This window comes from Lampris incognitus, chromosome 4, assembly GCF_029633865.1.
Source record: "Lampris incognitus isolate fLamInc1 chromosome 4, fLamInc1.hap2, whole genome shotgun sequence".
NCBI lineage: Eukaryota > Metazoa > Chordata > Actinopteri > Lampriformes > Lampridae > Lampris > Lampris incognitus.
This window is the reverse complement of record NC_079214.1, coordinates 44,230,180-44,250,424: the sequence shown is the minus strand read 5'-3', so window position 1 is coordinate 44,250,424 and position 20,245 is coordinate 44,230,180. Positions and strand designations below refer to the sequence as shown.

The window sequence follows — 20,245 nt, the reverse complement described above, 5'->3', positions numbered from 1 at the left end:
ATAATTCCAAGTTTTTCAGATTTTTGCAGAAGTTTTCTGCATCCTTCCAGAGGCTTGCATAAGTAGCCCTTTATGCTTTAGTTATGCTGCCGGCTGTGGTTCTCATTTTGGTGCCCATGTTGATAACATAGCGTGTGACTTTGTGTGTGTGATCAGCAATGTGTAGTTCATTAAGTGCAGAGTTGTGTCACATAGTATAAGTCCTTTCCACCATAACCCTCTCTGTGCCTCTCCTTTCATAGATCTCCACATTATGCCTGCCCAGAGGTCATCAGAGTAAGTGCTCTCTCTCTCTCTCGCGCTCTCTCTCTCGGTCTCTCTCGCTGTTTCTCTCCATCTCTGCTCCTTCTCACTATGTCTATCTTTCTTGTTTTGTCTCTCTCTCTAGCCCTGTCTGTGAATGTTCCCATTCATCCAGGTCATGGTTATCCAAAGGAGTTGAATCAAGTGCAACTGGACTTGGTATATATCCGTGAAGACGTTTCGCCTCTCATCCAAGAGGCTTCCTCAGTTTGTGCCTTTCTGACTAGACCAAGCTAGTCTGACTGGCTGGTGATGAGACTCAGAATTTATCCTCTAGGAGTCGTTGTCAGAGCTATTGATATGTGTGGCTCTTTGTGAGCCGATGTTTACCAACACCCGTCGCTAACAGAGCCATAGATATGCGTGGCTCTTTTGTTTACCGATGTTATGGCCGCGCCCATCGTTATCGGAGCTATTGATATGCGTGGCTCTCCTGTGCTTGAACTGAGGAAGGCACGAACTGAGGAAGCCTCTTGGATGAGAGGCGAAACGTCTTCACGGATATATACCAAGTCCAGTTGCACTTGATTCAACTCCTTTGGACTCTCTAGCCCTCTTTATTTGTCTCTCTATTTCTCACAAATGCACCCTTCCCCATATTCCACAGGGTGTTGCTTACATAACTGCTCTGTTCTCACTGTGTAATATTGTGTGCCCCCCCCGCCCCCACTTCCCTACACGAAATCAATGATCAGATTTTATCTATATAGCTTGGCTTCATCCACTTTTATGTAACACAAAGTGCGTCACATAAAGTATAAAGCAAAAGAGAGCAGATCAGTAGTAAATGATGTAAAAAAAAAGGCCTTGTAGGCCATCTGGGTAGCGTAGCAGTCTATTCCATTGCCTACCAACACGGGGATCGCCGGTTCGAATCCCCGTGTTACCTAAGCGGGATGTGGGTATGTGTCCTGGTTGCTGCACTAGCACCTCCTCTGGTCGGTCGGGGCACCTGTTTGGGGGGTGGGGGTGGGAGGGAAACGGGGAAATAGCGTAATCCTCCCACGGACTTCGTTCCCCTGGCAAAACTCCTCACTGTCAAGTGAAACGAAGCGGCTGGTGACTCCACGTGTATCGGAGGAGGCATGTGGTAGTCTGCAGCCCTCCTCAGATCGGCAGAGGGGATGGAGCAGTGACCGGGACAGCTTGGAAAAGTAGGGTAATTGGCCAAATACAATTGGTGGAGAAAAAGGGGGGGGGGTCCAAAAAAGGAAAAAAAAACTACCCAGGCTCTCAGACCATTCCAGAGGTTAGGCCAGAAACCAAATGAAATGCCCAGCCAGGGTTTAACATCAGGTACCTAGGTACAGAAAACAAGTTCATGTCAGAGGACCTGAAGGTCTTGCTAGGCCGTCGAGAGACTTGATCGCTAAAATGAACAGGCAGCCAGCATAGTGCTTTAAAGGCAGGCCACATGTGCTTTCTCACTGGTTCCAGTTGAAACAGGAGCAGCAAAGTTTTGCACAACCTATAATTGATTAATATTTGAGGCTAGAAAACCAGAAAGAAGGGCCTTGTAGTAGTCAAGTCTATAAAAAGCTGTTTTCTTTATATGCTATACATGAGCCTCAAAGGTCAACTCGGGGTCCATGCTCACACCAAGATTGTTGTCCTGATCATTGGCATAGCGAGAACATGGCCCAAAATCTTCTTTAAGGGATTTAGTATCAATGACAAGCCACTCTTGTCCTGTCTTGATTCAGATGTAGAAGATTTTGTGACATCTTTAGCTTGATATCAGTCATACAGTTAGCAAGCATTTCTAAAGGTGTTATGTCATCAAGTCATGTATAGAGAGGTAAAGCTGTTTTGTGTACATAACTATATGAAGATTAAAGAGGGCTTTAATATGAACTTGGATTAGATCTTTATGAGTCTGGCTAGTTTTACCCTACTTAAAATGTTTTCTGGCAATAATAATGCTGAATGTACCCTATATCTCTATCTGAGTCTAATCACTGTGTCTCTGTCAATCTCTCTCCGTCTCTTCTTCTCTGTTTCTATGTCTTCCACTCTAACTTTGTCTCTTCCTCTCTCTCTTTCTCTTTCTTTACAAGGGAGAGAAATATGATGGGAGGAAGGCAGACGCGTGGAGCTGTGGGGTTATCCTCTTTGCACTTTTAGTGGTGAGTGGCAGCTGTTGTCCCCATAGCGGTGATTAACATGTACTTTATGACCCTTGATGGTCTATCAGTCCCAAAAAAAAAACAAAAACAAAAACCTGTAATAAAATGAATACAGCCCATTCACACTCCCGTTATTACCCATCAACCAATGCAGTGTTTAGATTGAAATGGAAAGAGGGGAAAGAAGGGGAAGTTATTTTATTCCTGAGACTTACTGTATGATAGGAAGCATTAAATCTTTTTTTTTCCTCTTGCTGCCTAAGAACATTTTTATAAGGTAGAGGACAAGTCAATGACAGATTTCACCATGAAGCAAACTGCTCATAAATAAAACTAGCCATTAAGTATCGGAGGCGTCTATGGAAGGCGATAAACATTTTGAAAATAGCGCCATGAAGATTTATCGGGCCCCACTTACCATGATTGTTAAAAGCAGGAGAAACTTTAATCTGTGATTCTTAAATATTGTATCCTCCCATTTCCAGTAGAAATATAGGAAAGTTCACCAACTTTAAGTGCCACTTGAGAGACCATGAATATTGTGCTCTTGAGAAAGTCGGTCCAAAGATGAACTTGTATTGTTCCCGTACCTCGAATATAAACTTTTCACGTGAGAGGTTGAATACATGATAGAATGAAGACTGTGCCTTTTGTGTACCAGTTAAACATTTAAACCGCATGAGATATTAAATGAGTGCTGAAAAAATAACACATTTCTGCACACTGACAGTTGCTGTCTAATTTGTCATCATGATACACCATGCTAAGCCGCTGTGGCATTTCTCCTTTAAGATATGAATGCTTTTAAACAAGAATGAACTCCGCCAGAGCCGCCAGAACATGGACTCAAATGGGACAGTTTCCACACCCAAACAATGTTTTTTAGATTTGCATCTGACAACACCTGGATTACCTTCATAAATAGTTCGCTGTTGGTTTACGATTTGGTTATTTATATGACTTAAGACTCTTGATGTGACATATTGTATGTCCCAACATGCAGCAATCACAAAGCAAAAGCATGCACTGTGTATAATCCTACTTTCCAGACAGGTGGCTGTCTTTAGCTTGCAGCACAATAGCAAGTTTGAGGTGGTTTTAGCTCATTTGGTAAAGGTGGTCCTTCCTAGTTCTGCATGCAGGCAGAATGCATCATCTGAACATGAGTGAGCAGATGGTTGTCGATTCAGTCTGATTCACTGATCAGACAACTGTAAGTGTCGACATATTTTAGGTATAAAATATAAAGAAACATATTTGTGATCTCTTGATTGTTCTTACCCCTACTAACATTGGAATGTCTTTATAAAGAGTTCAGATGAGCAAATTTTTTACCGTCTCCCTACAATCATTTTTCATATCTTCATCAATATTCCTTTTCCTCTCATTTTACTATTTTGCAATTTTATTGGCTCTTTTGTTGTTTTCATTGATGTCTTTTGTTCATTGTGTTATGTTCTGCACTTTGTAATGGTTGTTTTGACAAGTGCTTTAGACACCAAGTTTTTATTGTTATTATTATTTTATTATTATTATTATTACTATTATTATAATACCTTTTTTTTGGCTGGTTTTCCATCAGTTCATCTTTGCTTTACAGGTTCAGTATTGATTGGTATTCATTGAGTTGATTTAATCCTCACATTAAGAAGCTGCTTGCTCACAGTCAAATTAAAACCAAGGCAAATTTTTGTCTTGGAACATAAGCTTTTATAATTAAATTTTCCATAAATAAATTAATTTTGTCCTCGTGTGTGCTTGCCCGTGTGTGTGTGTGTGTGTTAGTCTGCATGTTTGTCTTCATACGCTCTTGTGTGTATTTTTATGATTGTGTGTCTGATGTCTGATTGGTGTGTGTATGTGCTAGTGTGTGTTTTTGTTTGTGTGGACATCTGTGTGTATTTATATGTACCCACATTCACAGTTTGGTCAGAGTGTGATTGAGCGCATAACCCAATCATCAGTTGAAGATGAATCTCCTCACTGCCATTGTTGTGATTACCCACACTGCATCAGCAGCCATCTGGTCTATCTCGGAGATGTGCCTCTTTTGAAGAAGTAGAAACCTAATCAATCATCATATCATAGAGTCCACTAACCAGCTGTCAGTTGAGAGCGACCCCTGTCTGGGTACAATAGGGACCTGGCTCATCATTATGGATCTCTTGGAAACAACTTCTTGTTGGCAACCTCTTAAAATTCATATTACCTTCCAGTGAACATCTGACAGATTATTTACATTTGAACAAATGACAACACTGACATTGAGATGACCTGATGAAAGAACAGCTTGAATCCTGTGCTGTGTTATGAAAACCTTTTATTTTACTGACATGTTTTATCATCGGTGATATTATGGCTGAGCGTTTACCACTGTGTTTCCTGGTTGGATCCCAGCCCTTGTGTTTTGCATGTTCTCCCTGTGTTTGTGTGGGTTTCCTACAGATACTCAGGTTTCCTCCCATGGTTCAAAAAAGCATGAAGGACAGGTGGATTGAAAAATTTGAGTTGCCCATAGGTGAAAATGTGACCAAGATTGTATCTGAGATGGACTGGCACCCTCTCTAGAATGTTTCTGTCCATGTGCCCAGTGCATGCTGGGAGTCTGGGACAAGCTCAACCTGTGTGTCTCTGAATTGGATTAGATGGTATAGATATTGAATGAACAAATGTATGAATGAGTGAATTTCCTGTTATTAAGACCAGCTCTTTTGGACTGTCAGTCTTCACCATGATAAAACTATGATGCCAGTCTCACTGTAGTTCACTAGTGGTTCTGTCTTCTTTTTTCAGGGTGCCCTACCCTTTGACGATGACAACCTGAGGAACCTCCTGGAGAAGGTGAAGCTCGGAGTTTTCCACATGCCCCACTTTATCCCTCCAGATTGTCAGAACCTCCTACGTGGTATGATCGAAGTGGATGCCACCAAGAGACTCACGGTGCGCTACCTCTCCACAGATCTACGTACTCAGACTTTTAGCATGCACTAAGACATGAAATGATGATGGCAGGGCAGCTTCCATGTTAGCATGACTTCCTTGACAGGCTAAAGAACTATGATGCAATTTGCTCCGCTAGAATTAGAAGCAACTGTAGTTTAACATTATAAAAAGTATAGCAAAGTTGTACCCATCTCACTCCACTGGCCATCTGTCATCGGCCTTTATTGCATTCATACTGCCTCAAAGTTTTCTTTTAAAGTTAGCTGTGACACAGGTTTAAAATTTGTACATACTCAGCAGTTAACTTTTTTTTTTTGCAAATCTTCAGTTGCCGTGCACATTCTCACTGTATGAAAACCACTTGTAATCATCAACATGCTTGTAATGTGTCCTATTTTTTCCTCACATTGCATGGAAAATTGCCCATACAGTACATACACTGTAGCTCCCTTACATACACACGCACACACACTTGGGGTTGTCCAACCTTGGGGGTCATCCCAGGTTGTCCTCTGTGTGGAGTTTGTATATTCTCCCCATGTCTGTGTGGGTTTCCTCCGGGTGCTCCGGTTTACTCCCACAGTCCAAAGACATGTAGGTCAGGTGAATCAGTCATACTAAATTGTCCCTAGGTGTGAACGTGTCGGCCCTGTGATGGCCTGGTGGCCTGCCCAGGGTGTCTCCCCACCTGCCGCCCAATGACTGCTGGGATAGGCTCCAGCATCCCGCGACCCTGATTAGGATAAGCGGTTTGGATAATGGATGGATGGATATATATATATAAAATTCAGTGATTCAAGTAATGAAGTTTTATATATATATATATATATATATATATATATATATATATATATATATATACACACACACACACACACACACACACACACACACACACACACAATGTAGCGGAATGATCTTATCTCAGAGACATAAATTAAACCGTCCAGATTAGTTTGTTTATTGAGAGAGAAATTTGAAAATTGATTTCATGCAGAGTCCACAAATCTATATTTCTTATTCCCTGATACCTAAAACACCTCACCTGAATCGCCAAGCATTACCACGTGGTCCTTGTTGATTTATGATGGTCTAAAGGAATAGAAATGTTTTTTCAGGACATTGGAAGCGCAAGTGTGGGGCAGGCCTAATGATAGCATCCTCTGTTATGATAAAGCAACACTTGCTGTCGCTTTAACAATAAAGGCGTCATTAACCATGCTGCTTTAAAAATAAAGGCGTCATTAACCATGCTGTTCTTTTTCCAATTGTCCCTACAGTTAGAACAAATCCAGAAGCATACATGGTACCTGTGAGTAAATGTTTCTGTATTAGTTAGTCTGTATTGGCTGTGTTGCATGTTTTCTGTGTGTGTTTTTGTGTTTTAGTGTAAAGATCCAATACAAATATTGGCATGCAAAGCATTACATTTATCAGAGCCTCGTTTTTGGAAAACAGATACGTAGCCTTTCAGAGAAGAAGCACATCCATGAGTCTTGAGAGCTCTGCTGTAACCACAGTGTAAAGAGTATCACTGCATCAGGACACTATTGCTTTCCACAGAGCTGAGATCCCTAATGGATTTATTTCTGGATGCAAAAACAACAATCCTGTTATCTAGCCAATACTTCGATGCACATTTTTTGTTATTTGCCCTGTGTTTTACCTCTCTCATACAGTGCTGGGAAGAACGAGCCCGAGCCGGAGCAGCCTGTTCCCAGGAAGGTGGCAATCAGGACCCTGGCCTCAGCCGAGGAGATTGATCCTGATGTCCTGGAGAGCATGCACTCCCTGGGCTGCTTCCGGGACAAGACCAAACTCACCAAAGACCTGCTCTCTGAGGAGTAAGTTAGTAGCAGGAGATTGAGGGAACAGGAAAGGCTGCGTGGAGGGGGGTGCATGAAAGTAAAAGCAGAAAGAGCAGGTTTAAGTCCAGTTTGAGCATGATAATGGGTGGGCTGATACATTCAAACTGAAATCAAAACAAAGCAACAAAAAAAAAGGCAAATTTAAAATGAAAGAGGCTGAGTTAAGCAGAGATGGATTTCAATGAAGCGATGAAAGTGTGGAGACATCTGCAAAATGACCAAACCCCCCCCCCCCCCAAAACCCATCTGTGTATGTCTGCCAAGTGATGGAGCATCTTAACTTCTAAAGCCTCAGCCAGTCAACACAGCTGTTACTAATCTATCTAGCTGTCTTCTCACTTTAGTGACAACCAGGAGAAGATGATCTATTTCCTCCTCTTGGATCGCAAAGAAAGATACCCCAGCCATGAGGATCAGAACCTGCCTCCTCGCAATGAAATAGGTAGGTTAAGCCAACTAACTCTTATGATATACAGATAGAAGTGGTTATTGGCTAATTCCCTTCAATACTCTGTTAACCCATGAGTTTTGGATACCACATTATGAGATTATGAGTAGAGATGCAACATTATTTAATTGACATTTCAATACTATATACTACTCATTGGAATATACCCCAACCCCCCCCCATTCTTGACCCGAGCCTGGGTTAATGTCCTGTCCTAACACGTCCCATCAGCATACTGCCATGCATACATCCATACATGCAGGTACATTAGCCCTTACCCAAAACAGGATTAGTATTCAATATCCATATGAACACGTAAAGACATGAACAATGTCTTTTCATGTGTAAATGCTTCATAAGTAAATGCTTGCATTTTTTTTTCTTAAATTGCATTTCATTTCGATGCATGAAATGTACAACATAAATAATGATTGACTGATTGATTGATCGATCGATCAGTCGGTCGGTTGGTTGATTGCTTGATAGTATTCTATTTTACCTGAATAAAAGTGTTGCATGTTTAGATTATAGTGTCAGTGTAATTTGATAACTTGATGTAGTATGTTGTTTAATGGACAAATCAAAAGCTGCATTTGGAAAGGTCCATACTTTACAAGGGGCCTGCCCCAGGCCCTAAGGGGTGCTGGGCCCATATGGAAGTGCATACATATATATTGCATGCATGGACCTTATGGCACAGACTGTAGGGTATAACTTACCTGTCTGATGACAGTCTAAGCCTTCCTCAAGTTCCCTTTTATTGGTTGAATAATACGATGGATGGAGGGCTTGATTGATTAATTGATTGATTAGTTGATTGATTGATTGATTGATTGATTGATTGATTGATTGATTGATTGATTGATTGATTGATTGATTGATTGATTGATTGATTGATTGAGGGTTGGTGGATTAATTGATTGTCGGGTTGGTCAGTGGCCAGGTTGGTTCCTAACTATTTTTTCCTAACTATTTTTTTTACTTTGTATTACCCCCTCATTGACCTCTGGATCCCATTTATACCTGATCCTGATCCTCCCTGCTGCTCAGCAGACCCGCCTAGGAAGCGCGTGGACTCGCCCATGTTGAGTCGCCATGGCAAAAGGAGACCAGAGAGGAAGTCCATGGAGGTGCTCAGTGTCACTGAGGGAGGGTCCCCTGTACCTGTACGACGAGCCATTGATATGGCTACACATGGGCAAAGGTCAGCGAGAGAAAAGATATACTCTATATAGTATCAACATGCATGGACAGATAGGCGCGCACCCACATAAATAAGGGACATAATCACACTTCCCTACAGATGGAAGTGTAAATGGGAAAGGGTCATGATCAATGTTACAACTTTGTCTAAAAATAATGTTGGTGATATGTTATCTGTTTGATTCCGGTTCCAACTCATACAGCAAATTAACACTTTAAGAAAGTAATGTGTCCACAATTGCACTTATCTGGTTAATAAGCACTTTTCAAACCAGTCAAGGCCTCTTCCCTCTTCCAGGACAGGTTTTTGTCACATTAAGAGTCTTAATTGACATTACTGTGCTGATAATTCAATTCTGCCCATCACCGAGCCTTCACTGAGGCACTGGCAGAGCCACTAGACACACTCTCTCTTCTTTCTTTCATCATTGAACATGGTTTGTAGACATAACCTATCATTCCTGTTTATTTGGTTCAGGAGATCCATCGGGATTCATGATGGGACATAAAATCCCATCTCAGTTAGCCTGGTAGAGTTTGCCTTGAGATGAATTGAGAAATCATGCAAACACATGATTGCATGAGAGGTAAACCTGTGTATGTGCACATAAAGTGTATGTTCAATATAATGGATAGGAGCATGTGTTCCCCTTTGTTCTGGACACATAGAAGGAACAAGAGCTCAAGCCTCTGAGTCAAAGGCCAGTGACCCTGCACATTTCTGAAAAAAATGTGGGGAAAAATGCATGGTGATAAAAAAAATATATAAATTGAAGAAAAATGTAAAGATACTATTTCCAGAATGTTCTATCTATCTCAGGTTTTTGAAAGTGACCTTAGAAAGTTAGCCAAACACTGCAGCCCCATACCATGAATGGATTTTAAAGGTATTTAAGCAGATAAAATCATATTTAAGATTTACCAGCAAAAAAAAAAAAAAAAGTCTGTCTTGATACTATCACTGGTGTAATTAAGACGCAACTTATCTGTGATTATCCAAGTCATAAACACTTTTATATGTCATCCTTTTACTGGTTACTGTCGGTAGGACTTTGCTGGGATTAATAATATGGTACATAGTGTTTAACATCTTCACCACAGCAGCCAAATGTGGAAGAATACAGCAGGTAGCACAGTTGTGCTGGTGACTCTTTCTATTTTGAATGGAGCACCAAGCACCATCACGATTGCCAGTATTACCATTGGTGTCATTATACGAAACAAAACAAGAATCTTCAGGATTGCCGCTTCTAGTTTAAAAATCTATTTTTTAAAACCAGCTTGTCCAAGCAATAAGCATTACAAGAAGCTCAGAAGTACATGTACAACAGTTTACACAAACATAAATGCAAGAAAAATCGCATAAAGGTGCAACATCAAAATTCCCTGTAAAACGCTGACATTTGTAGTTCATTAATTAATAGGATAAAGGGTCAAATCTAAATAAGCTGTGATTTAATAAAATATGGACAGCTCCATATTAAATATACCCCTAGATCTTTTCTAATCACTTTAAACTCAGCAAGGGATACCAGATCTTTCAGTTTTAATTCATTTTATTTATTTATTCATAATTTGATTTGGATCTGGGGGTCAAAAAGAAATTATTGAAATGATTATGATTGATTACAAAGGGGACTTTTTCAGTAAGCAGATAGCTTACAGAAATTGTGAAACTGCAAAAATATTGTGCTTGTATGCCACCTGGAAAATGGTAATTAAAAAAAAAGATTTATTGACAATTAGCTCCAAAATTCACTGGAGTCAGACAAAGGGTGAAAATTGAGTTGCACACATGTTGTTGACACATGTGGTACCTCCAGAAATGAATTAAGGGGAACTGTGAATCATCAGAGGTTATCACACTTGCTACCAATCTAACACACAAACTCTCTCACTCTTTCTCTCTCTCTCCCCCTCTCTCTCACACCGCCCAAGGATTTATCATTTGTTCTCTACTGCAACAGCATGGTACCAGCATATAATAGTACTCAGCAGGATTTAGCTGATTAGTTAATGTCACTCTGTGGTAAATCCTTTGTCAGGAAAAAGCCCACTTTCACTGCACAGTACCGTGATTAAACTGCTCAGGGCCGTCTGAAAGATATGACCGATTCAGCGAAGAGTGGCAAAATTTTAGGATTAGAAAGTGGATACAAGTTCCAAAAGATAAGTTTTTTAATTTGAAAATGTTTTTTTTTCTTACTTTAGTATGGGGGAGCAGAAGATATTGAATATCCCAATTAATCAAGCATGACCCATGGATGTGCCCTTTCCTCTTGTTTCTCTTTTGCTTGTTGACTTGTCAGTCTTTGCATGCATTAAGTCTTTCTGTTGCCCTTTTACTCTTTGCTTTATTTATTTATTTATTTATTTGGTTGTTGCACGATAATATAGACAAACTATGGTTTCGACTTTTTTATGAGCCTTTGTTTGTTGATATCTTGAGTAGTGCATGCTTTGCACCAGGATTCCACCTTATGTGACTGTCTTTCTGTCTGCCCCTTTTAGCAAATCTGTTTTCAGTAAAAGCTTGGATATCACAAACGCTAACTGCAGCAAGGAAGAGAGGTATTTGTCTTTTTTTGTTTGTCTTGTTACCTCAGTTCATATGCAGCGCAAAGGGGGTCCTCGGATCCATTCTGTCCATCTTTTGTTATTTTCCACTTTTTAGTTTTTCATGTGGACATTAAGTTAAGAGAGCATCCCACCTCTGCCATTCATGACCATGACTTGTCCATCATGTCTCCTAGAAGATCAGACTAAGTGGGAAGGAGCAGATGAACGCAGAGACCGTTCTCTGTTGATTCTTCACGCAGAGGGGAAAAAAATGTCCTCCTTGTGTCCCCTATTCATCTTTGATGTTATTCCTTCAGTTACTCCTTCAGCTACTCCTTCAGTCTCCCAAGGCAACACAGAGTTTTTTAGGTCAACACACACTTTTCTTGTTTGCTGTCGCCTTTCTCTCCCCTCCCTCCCCTCTTTCCCTCTGCCCATCTTTGCGCTCCCATCATCACTGAGGGTGTGTATGTATATATGTTTTTGTTTGTTTGTGTGCCTTGAAAGTCTGTTTGCCCACTGATGCATGGGGTGGGGGGTGGGGGCAGTGTATTTCATCATTTGCACCAGCTCCTTCTTTTCTTTGCAAGTCGTCCATGGCTGACCTTGTGCTGGGGAAGCATAGTTTATAGATTGATCTGTGGCCTGGATGGAAATTAGCATAAATTAATTGCCAGGAATGCAAATGGAGGCACTTGGCCGGAACCAAGAACAAACAGATAAAAATAAGGCATTCAGCTCTACTGAATGCTCTTTATCCCTCTCATTATCTGATTGAAATGATCCAAAAAAAATGGTGTCCTAAATCTCACTTTTGTTTACCCCGTCACACACACGTACAAACCTCTTCACAAATGCACATCCTCTCTCCACAGTAACAGTGGACCACAAATGAATTTAGTATTTATTCCCACCACCTGATTGCATGTGGTTGCATGTGAATAGAGGCCTCGCTCTGAAGTGTCTGACATGGTGTGGAGGATTCTCTCTCTTTTGTTAGTAGAGCACCCTCGTGGACGAGACCTGACAGCCATTTGTCACTTTCAAGCACATTCTTCAAACTATTTAATGCAGTAAAAACTGTATGTGTGTTCCTGCTGCACACAAACAGCAGTTTTGCAGCAAACATTGGATCAAAACACATATTAGTATTGCTATATGTATTGCTAGTCTGTGGCCGTAACATAGACATTTCACTCTATACAATATTTTAATCATGTTCTTCATCAGTCCATGGACAGAATAACGATTTTGTACATTGAAGGAAGTCACTAAAGAAGGGATGAATTGAAGCAAGAAGCCTCATGGGGAGGATTTTAAAATAGCTATGAGATGTTAGGCACAACTCTTTGTGTTACATATTGATTCATTTTACAAAGGCTTTGGATTTCTTTAAGCTAGTTGAACGAGCTGAGACAGTTCTTACTGGTAGAGTACCTATTTATCTGTGTTATAACATTACTACTTTTACCATAATATCCAGCATTTAACACCACACGTTTGAAATGACAGTTGCTTACTGCTTTTAAACATGGCAACACAACTCTCTCAGTTCAGAAAGCTCACTGCTGATTCCAAGTATGATGTCATAATGTGTGTGTATGTATGTGTGTGTGTGTGTGTGCGCGCGCGCATGTGTGTGTGTGTGCATGTCTTTGTATGTCTTGAAGTGTTTGTGTTCCAGCATATTAAAAAATGATTTACTGTTTCAATTTTCATTTACAATCAAGCCAAATTGTCTATGGGCAATTAAACCCCAAAGCCCCGCTTCAGTGTCAGTGGTCCTATATGGGGTTGGGTATGGGAGGAATGAAAAGAGTGAATGAACCAAGGAAGGGCGAGGCTAGAGGAAAAAAGACAGGCAGATATGAAAACTTAATGAAGCGTAAATGAAAAATGGAAAAGCTCACAGAGAGAAGAATAGAGAGACAATGCTAATGAATTTTGCAGCGTGTATATGCCTGCGTGTATGTGTGTGAACATGCTAAATTCTTACATGGTCTTTATAGTTGTTGGCTTTAACCCCTTTACATTTTTTGTTCACCTCTGGCTTGCTTGATGGCAAATGTTAATGTGAATCATGCTCCAATGCACCAAGCAGTTTTCCACAAATGGCCAGGTGTGGCTGTTTTCCTGACCAGGTGACTGTCTTTACCAGAGATATTAGCAGCAGACAAGCACACTTACTCTTCAGGTAGCCTAGCAAATTATCCACAAGGACAGCCATTGTAGGGACAGAAATAAAATCCTGTCCAGGGGCAAAAATAATGGAGTGATGAGCGAGAAGAAGAAGAGATGGAGCTGAAGGACTGAGAGAAATGTGTTTAATAAAAGTGTTTGTGAAAACCACAGGGAAAAGCTACTGTAAGAGTGAATGAGCTCTCGCCCAGCCATCCATCCTTGTTTTAGTCATTTTCCTTCTTGTAACAGCCAGGGATTGAATCTTCTCCAGGTCATCCGGTGCTAAAGTGAAGTTGCCAAATTGGTGCAGCAGGCTTCCTAAAAGGCTGATAACTACAAAAGGAGATTTAGAGTTTTGTAGCTGGAGTTTTCTTTTTTTACTCACTGAACTTACTACTTGTGTTAGCATTATGTGAGAGTCCCCATTTACACCTGATATGTAAATGAAGTCCATATCTTCATTTGTAATTGTATCTGTATCTAGACGGGCTATCTGGACAATTATTTATCCAATCACACCCTTTGCATTAATACGTGGTATTTAAATGTAGTGTCACCATCTGACTTCTCATTGCGGTCAGAACTTCATTTTTGGCACACGTTACAGAAAGCGGGCCAGAGGGTGAGGAGGGGGTAAAACAGTCTGTTGTCAGCTAAAACACCATTATTGGACACGGTGTCTGCAAAGGTGACCACTGCTACCGGGACTGCTGATGAGGGCAAGAAGTGGTGTTGGTGGAGGGAGGTTGCGCAGGGGTCCTTTTGTGAGTCTGAGTGGATGTTTAACTAAAGCATGAGTCACACCAAGTTTGACTATGTGTCTGGCCCGGTGATGAGGTTCCGGCCATGGCAATGATGTGGCAGTGATCCAACAGTGATCCAGTCTCTGGCAGTGATTGGATTGCCTGACCAGGTGGTCTGGGGGTTCAGATCACATTCCGAATGCTTTGTGAAGTTTGTGAATTGTCACTCTGCGTTAACATGTTTCCTTGTCTAGATAAGATATCCAAATACAGATCAAATATTGATGTTAGGTGTAAATGGGGTTTCATTTTTTCTGTGTGTTCCCATGTGCGTAGCTTGGCTGTGCAGTATTTTTCATTTTGTTATTCTGTAGATGGATTGTACTGTGTGTGTATATTCCTCTTACACTGTGTGTGTGTGTGTGTGTGTGTGTGTGTGTGTGTGTGTGTGTGTGTGTGTGTGTGTGCATGTATGTGTGTGTGTGCGTGTGTGTGTCCGTGTCCCTGTGTTCCTCTCTTTGTCTGTCTGTGTGTGCAGATCACGGTCTATTAGTGGAGCGTCCTCCGGTCTGTCTACCAGTCCTCTTAGCAGTCCCAGGGTAAGTGTCTGTCCTTCCCACCCACTGGCCCATGGCCCACAATGCACCTTACTGCCAGCTCTACTCTGCTGTCTATGCTGGATGTTGGATTGCACACACAAATGTCCATTCACTTCAGCCACTCATCAGACAACACAGACTCACATCACACAACACTGATCACTATGGCCTTCATTGGAAGCCTGCCTGATCTAGAGCCTATGTAAGACTAATGCTTGCCAAGCCAAGTCATGGTACATGAGGCAGAACTATAGGGATATGTTTTCTATATGGATAAGTTAACGGTTAACAGATTTTATGACCTACTAGATAAAACTGGAAACAAATTGGTACAACTTTAGTCATTGTCCTTATTATCATGACTTGTTTCATCAGACCTGAAGCCAATTCACAGCAATGCAATACTATCATGAAGTGCACAAATATTGAAATTCAAATGCAAGGAGATATCAAACTGTGGATTATTGATTTGTGTTCATTTTATCATGCAACTTTTAGTGCAAGTTATAAGGAAGCATACAATTTGTCGACATTTATTTTGCACCCTCATGGTCAGAGCTTGTTGTGAAAAGGCTATAGGGTGGGCTGTATGTCAGAGCTTTCTATCAAGTGAGACTTGATCCATCTGTGGACATATAATGATCACCAGATGAGATCCAGTGATTGTTAATCATACCAAATTGCCCATCAACACATTCAACTAGGGATGGATTTAAGAAATAGATGACCATTCTCATTGAAAATCCCTTTAAAGTTTGCTGGGACGGATAAAGTAGGAAGGTAAGGTGTTCAAATCAAACTTCAGCCTGTAACCACCCAGCCCTAGTGTTTCTCTTTTAGTAAAGACACACATCTTTAACAGTAAGCCTCAGCAAGGCACAGATTGTGCATCATCAAATATTCCATCTCTTGAAATAGTATGCAAAAAATTTTCATTTTAATTTAAAGTCGTTGTTGTATCCTACGGGCAGGGGAAATTCTACATATCTGAGTATGAACTGAAGAAGAGGGCTCATTTTAGTCCAAAGCTAATATTTTACAAAAGAGTCATTATTTTTCATATCTCATATATTTGTTTATTTAAATTAGTTATGCAAAAAGCATGGGAATGGGGTGTAGAGTTTTTAGTCTGCCCTTTCTTTTGTAATAAAAAGTACACACACACACACACACACACACACACACACACACACACACACACACACACACACACACTTATTAAAGAATGCAAAACAATCGCTTCATGGAAAATAAACAATGCATATTCTTCTTCACCATCTGCTCCTTCATTTGAGATGAGAAACACACACACACAACTTTATGAAATAGTATGAAATAATGACATATAGTAACCTTTCATATATGGTTTATGATGTTATAACAATGGAAAAACAGGTCATGACAGGTTTCCTAGTCTTATTTGGTGATGGCCACGTCTTAGACCTATGCATACAAAGGCTCCACCTGCATTCTAGTGTATATAGCTATCAATTCAGCTATTGTTTACTGTTATGACCTGTCTGATCAGTTACTGGGCCACTCATTCCATAGCATTAATGCATGCATAATGGCTGCTTTCCCAGTTGAAGGTCGAAGCTAAACTGGTTAGCTTTCAAGCTGGTCCACATGCTGTTTATGTCTTGTGAATGCTCCGGTAATGGTCACCACTGCAGTCTCCTGACTGGCTGACTGTGCTAATAGCATGTTCTTTTTTCTTTCTTTCTTGCACTCTCACCACTCCCTGCCTGTGTCACTTGCTCCACCTCTCAATTCATCTGCCACATTCCTTTTTTTATTTCCTGGTGCATTTTTATGAAACTGAAATTTTGTTGGGCTGTGGTATTCCTGTTTTTATGTCGCCTGGCCACCCTTTCTTATTGGCTGACTGTACTGCCACTCTAATGGTGTATGACCAATCACAGCCCGTCAGACGGTTTTTCATCCCGCCCCAGTCCCCAGACCTCTGCCAGTCCCCCAACTGTAGTCCCACCCACTCCCCCGAGGCCCGCATTAATGGGGTGGGACCACGTACCCCAAACTGCTTCCAGCCAAAGATGGGATCTCCTCTAATGCACCCCCGTACCCAGACCCTGCCAGCCAAGCCTAAAGTGTCAGAAAAGCCCCTTCAAACCACCAGGTCAAACCCTCTGCCAAACACAGCCGAGAGCCCCACTGCTCCTAAATCAGAGCCCTGCACACCCAGCCAGCCCCTGGCTCCCTGCATCCCCAACAGCCCCCGGGTGAGGCGCCACCCTCCACTCACAGTCCCCCCCAAGCTGTCCATCCCTCTGTCCCCCGTGCCTCCAATGTCCCCCCTCCGACGCCTTCACCTTCACCCTGACCACAACGGCAAATCTGTCCCCATCGCACAGGTGACCCCCCACCCTTCCCCCCGAGGGAGCCCTCTCCCCACCCCAAAAGGCACCCCAGTCCACACGCCCAAGGATAGCCCAGCTGGCACACCCAGCCCCACACCGCCACCCAGCCCCTCCATTGGGGGCGTACCCTGGAGGACACGCCTCAACTCCATCAAGAACAGTTTCCTTGGCTCACCTCGCTTCCACCGCCGGAAAATGCAAGGTAGGAGACAAGGGGGTGGTTGGATGAGTTCTCAAATACAGTAGCTGTGTGTACAAGCACTCAGCAACACATATATTGGTGGTAATTTGATTAAGACAAATGGATTTCTAACCAACTAATCCTCAGGACTCAGTCACTTTCTGCTGGTTAATCTATTCTATCAGAAATGAATTACAATCACCTGTTTTGTCAGGTATTCCAGTCACTGGATAAAAGGGGCTATGTCCAAATTCACATACTAGCACATTATTTAGTACGCCAAAACAGAATGCACATGTTTTAGTATGTCAGAAACCATAGCATGAATCACAATTATAGGAAAATTACCTGGATGTCATACTACATCAAGAGAAATATCATAGAAGTAAAACACTGACTATGCTGGCATCAGTATCCCACAATGCATTGCAATAATTAACAACAATAACAACAACAGCCACAACCAACAATGGCAGTGGTTCAAACTAAAGTGGCAGAATGGCGGAGCAGTTGCTTTTATGTTTAAAAATGAGATTTTGGTCAGTAGTCAGTAGTTTATATGCAGTGTGTTGTCATCAACCCGCTGAAAAGGAAGTAACGTGACTCTATGACAATGCAGTTTGTCAGAAGAACTGTTGTACTTTTTACCCACATACGAATAGTACATTGAAAGAAAGAACATATATTTCATATGTAACTTGAATTTAGTATGTGATTTCAGACACAGCCAGAGTATTTAGGCTTGGCTCAACAGGTGAATGTAATGAACTTCCTGGCAGAATAGAGAACAGTAGTACCAGTGGGACCCAAGTACCAGTTTGAAAACCACTGCTCTATGCTGGTCACTGATATGTTAACACAGTGTGTCAGAACATATTTTTAATTCAGTGTTTTTTTTCTGGATTAGTCTGTGGTATGGTTGCTCACTCTAGATTATGGCACAGGGATTATTACATTTTACCTCGTTATCTGTAAATATGTTACATCTCCCGTCCTAATTTGGTTTATATGTGAGATGTATGTGGCAAATATTCAAAGTGAATTGTCTTTATCGCACCAGGTGTCCCTTACAGAACAACATGAGCTTCATCACCAACCCAACACAAGCAATATGATCACACCTCAAGCAATGTGATTGATCACATTTCTTGAGGTGTGATCATATTGTGTGTGACAATAAATTGTTCCTGATTTCTGATTCCTGATAATGCTAAATGTGTCTAAATGTCCTGATTTTTTTATACATATGTGTCTAAATGTCCTGAGTTTCATCTTCATTCTGTAATTGACTAGAAAATGTTGCTCTTATCTCATCCACATCTGTATGTTAATTCGTGTAGCAGAGAAAACATTTAGGCATAAACACAAGGGGACATAAGTGCAAATAATTTCTCGGCTGTTAATCGCTGTCTTTTGCTTTGGTTCACCTGCTGTTCCCCTTATCGCCACACATTGCAGCCTCCAGCCATGTCATATAAATGATAACTATCTCATTACAGACTGCGGAAAATGGATCCTTTTCTGCTTTGATTTAAAGGTAGTCTCCCCATAGGCACATTGATGGAGCCACAAGCCCCACCCCCTTTGACATATGATACAGCTCTGAGACAGATGATCTCATTTACAATGACATATTGTATTTTTCTTGGATCCAAAATGGTAATAAGATTAAAAGAACATCAATAAAAGTATTTCGGTAATGGCAGATTTCTATTTGTAATGGAAACAACAGCTGTTTTTTGTAGTAATTATGTCACGTGCATTACTTGGCCCTATCCTAACTGTTTTTTTGTTTTGTTTTGTTTTTTTGTTTTTTTTTGCAACAGTTCCTACCCAGGAGGATATGTCCAGTCTCACCCCTGATTCTTCTCCAGAGTGAGTAACTTAGTAATTCATCTCATCTTAATTTGGTTCTCGTAAAAAAAAAAAAAAAATCTTTATTTAAAAAAACACCAGGTATTAATGTTTGTTGATATGAGAGAAACTATTATTGTCATCGCTGTGTTTTTGTATGGCTTTCAAGCTATACCTCACTATACACAGGTACCTCAACCTTAGTGGCATATGGTTTAATGTCATTGTACCTTTGTTACCAGATTGCCTTTTATAAATTAAATCAATGGTCTTCTTTCTGGGGTTGTCTCACAGAAACAGGCCCCTGTAGACTTGGCGAGAGAAAAAAGGCCTAAACTAGGACAAATCACTTCAGTTATTAACTCAGATTATTGTATCTGGAATGGGTCCTGCAAGATAGCAGAAGGATATCAGCTGGCAGTCGTTTCAGGAGGAAAACTGTACATGAAAGAGTGGCGGGATTTTAACTTTATGAAAGTGTCATTGTTTAAAGCTCCCTATCTGTAATTTTTTGACCACATAAATTTGAGGTATATTGACATGCACAATGTTCATTGGTGGAAAATAAGCATTTTGTGTCTTTCTTAGCTAATTGTAATTGAAAATGTTAGAGTGTTTTACCCCAGTCTTTACAAACATTACTGATAGAAATAAACCTTTGGGCATCTGGGTAGCGTAGCGTGGCAGTCTATTCCGTTGCCTACCAACACAGGGATCACCGGTTTGAATCTCCATGTTACCTCCGGCTTGGTCGGGCGTCCCTGCAGACACAATTGGCCGTGTCTGCGAGCGGGAAGCTGGATGTGGGCATGTGTCCTGGTTGCTGCACTGGTGCCTCCTCTGGTTGGTTGGGATGCCT

The 20,245-nt window shown here is 41.1% G+C and overlaps 1 protein-coding gene across 1 annotated transcript in view; it reads left to right on the top strand.

Moving 5' to 3' along the window:
- Positions 1–20,245, top strand: part of LOC130111358 (serine/threonine-protein kinase BRSK2-like) — a 144,658-nt gene that overhangs the window by 113,603 nt on the left and 10,810 nt on the right. The window contains exons 6-15 of the mRNA XM_056278523.1: positions 243–276; positions 2,361–2,429; positions 5,223–5,369; positions 6,653–6,684; positions 7,052–7,216; positions 7,585–7,682; positions 8,742–8,892; positions 14,913–14,973; positions 17,346–17,553; positions 19,359–19,407. Coding sequence (XP_056134498.1) covers positions 243–276; positions 2,361–2,429; positions 5,223–5,369; positions 6,653–6,684; positions 7,052–7,216; positions 7,585–7,682; positions 8,742–8,892; positions 14,913–14,973; positions 17,346–17,553; positions 19,359–19,407 — 1,014 coding nt within the window. The remainder of the gene's footprint in view (positions 1–242; positions 277–2,360; positions 2,430–5,222; positions 5,370–6,652; positions 6,685–7,051; positions 7,217–7,584; positions 7,683–8,741; positions 8,893–14,912; positions 14,974–17,345; positions 17,554–19,358; positions 19,408–20,245) is intronic.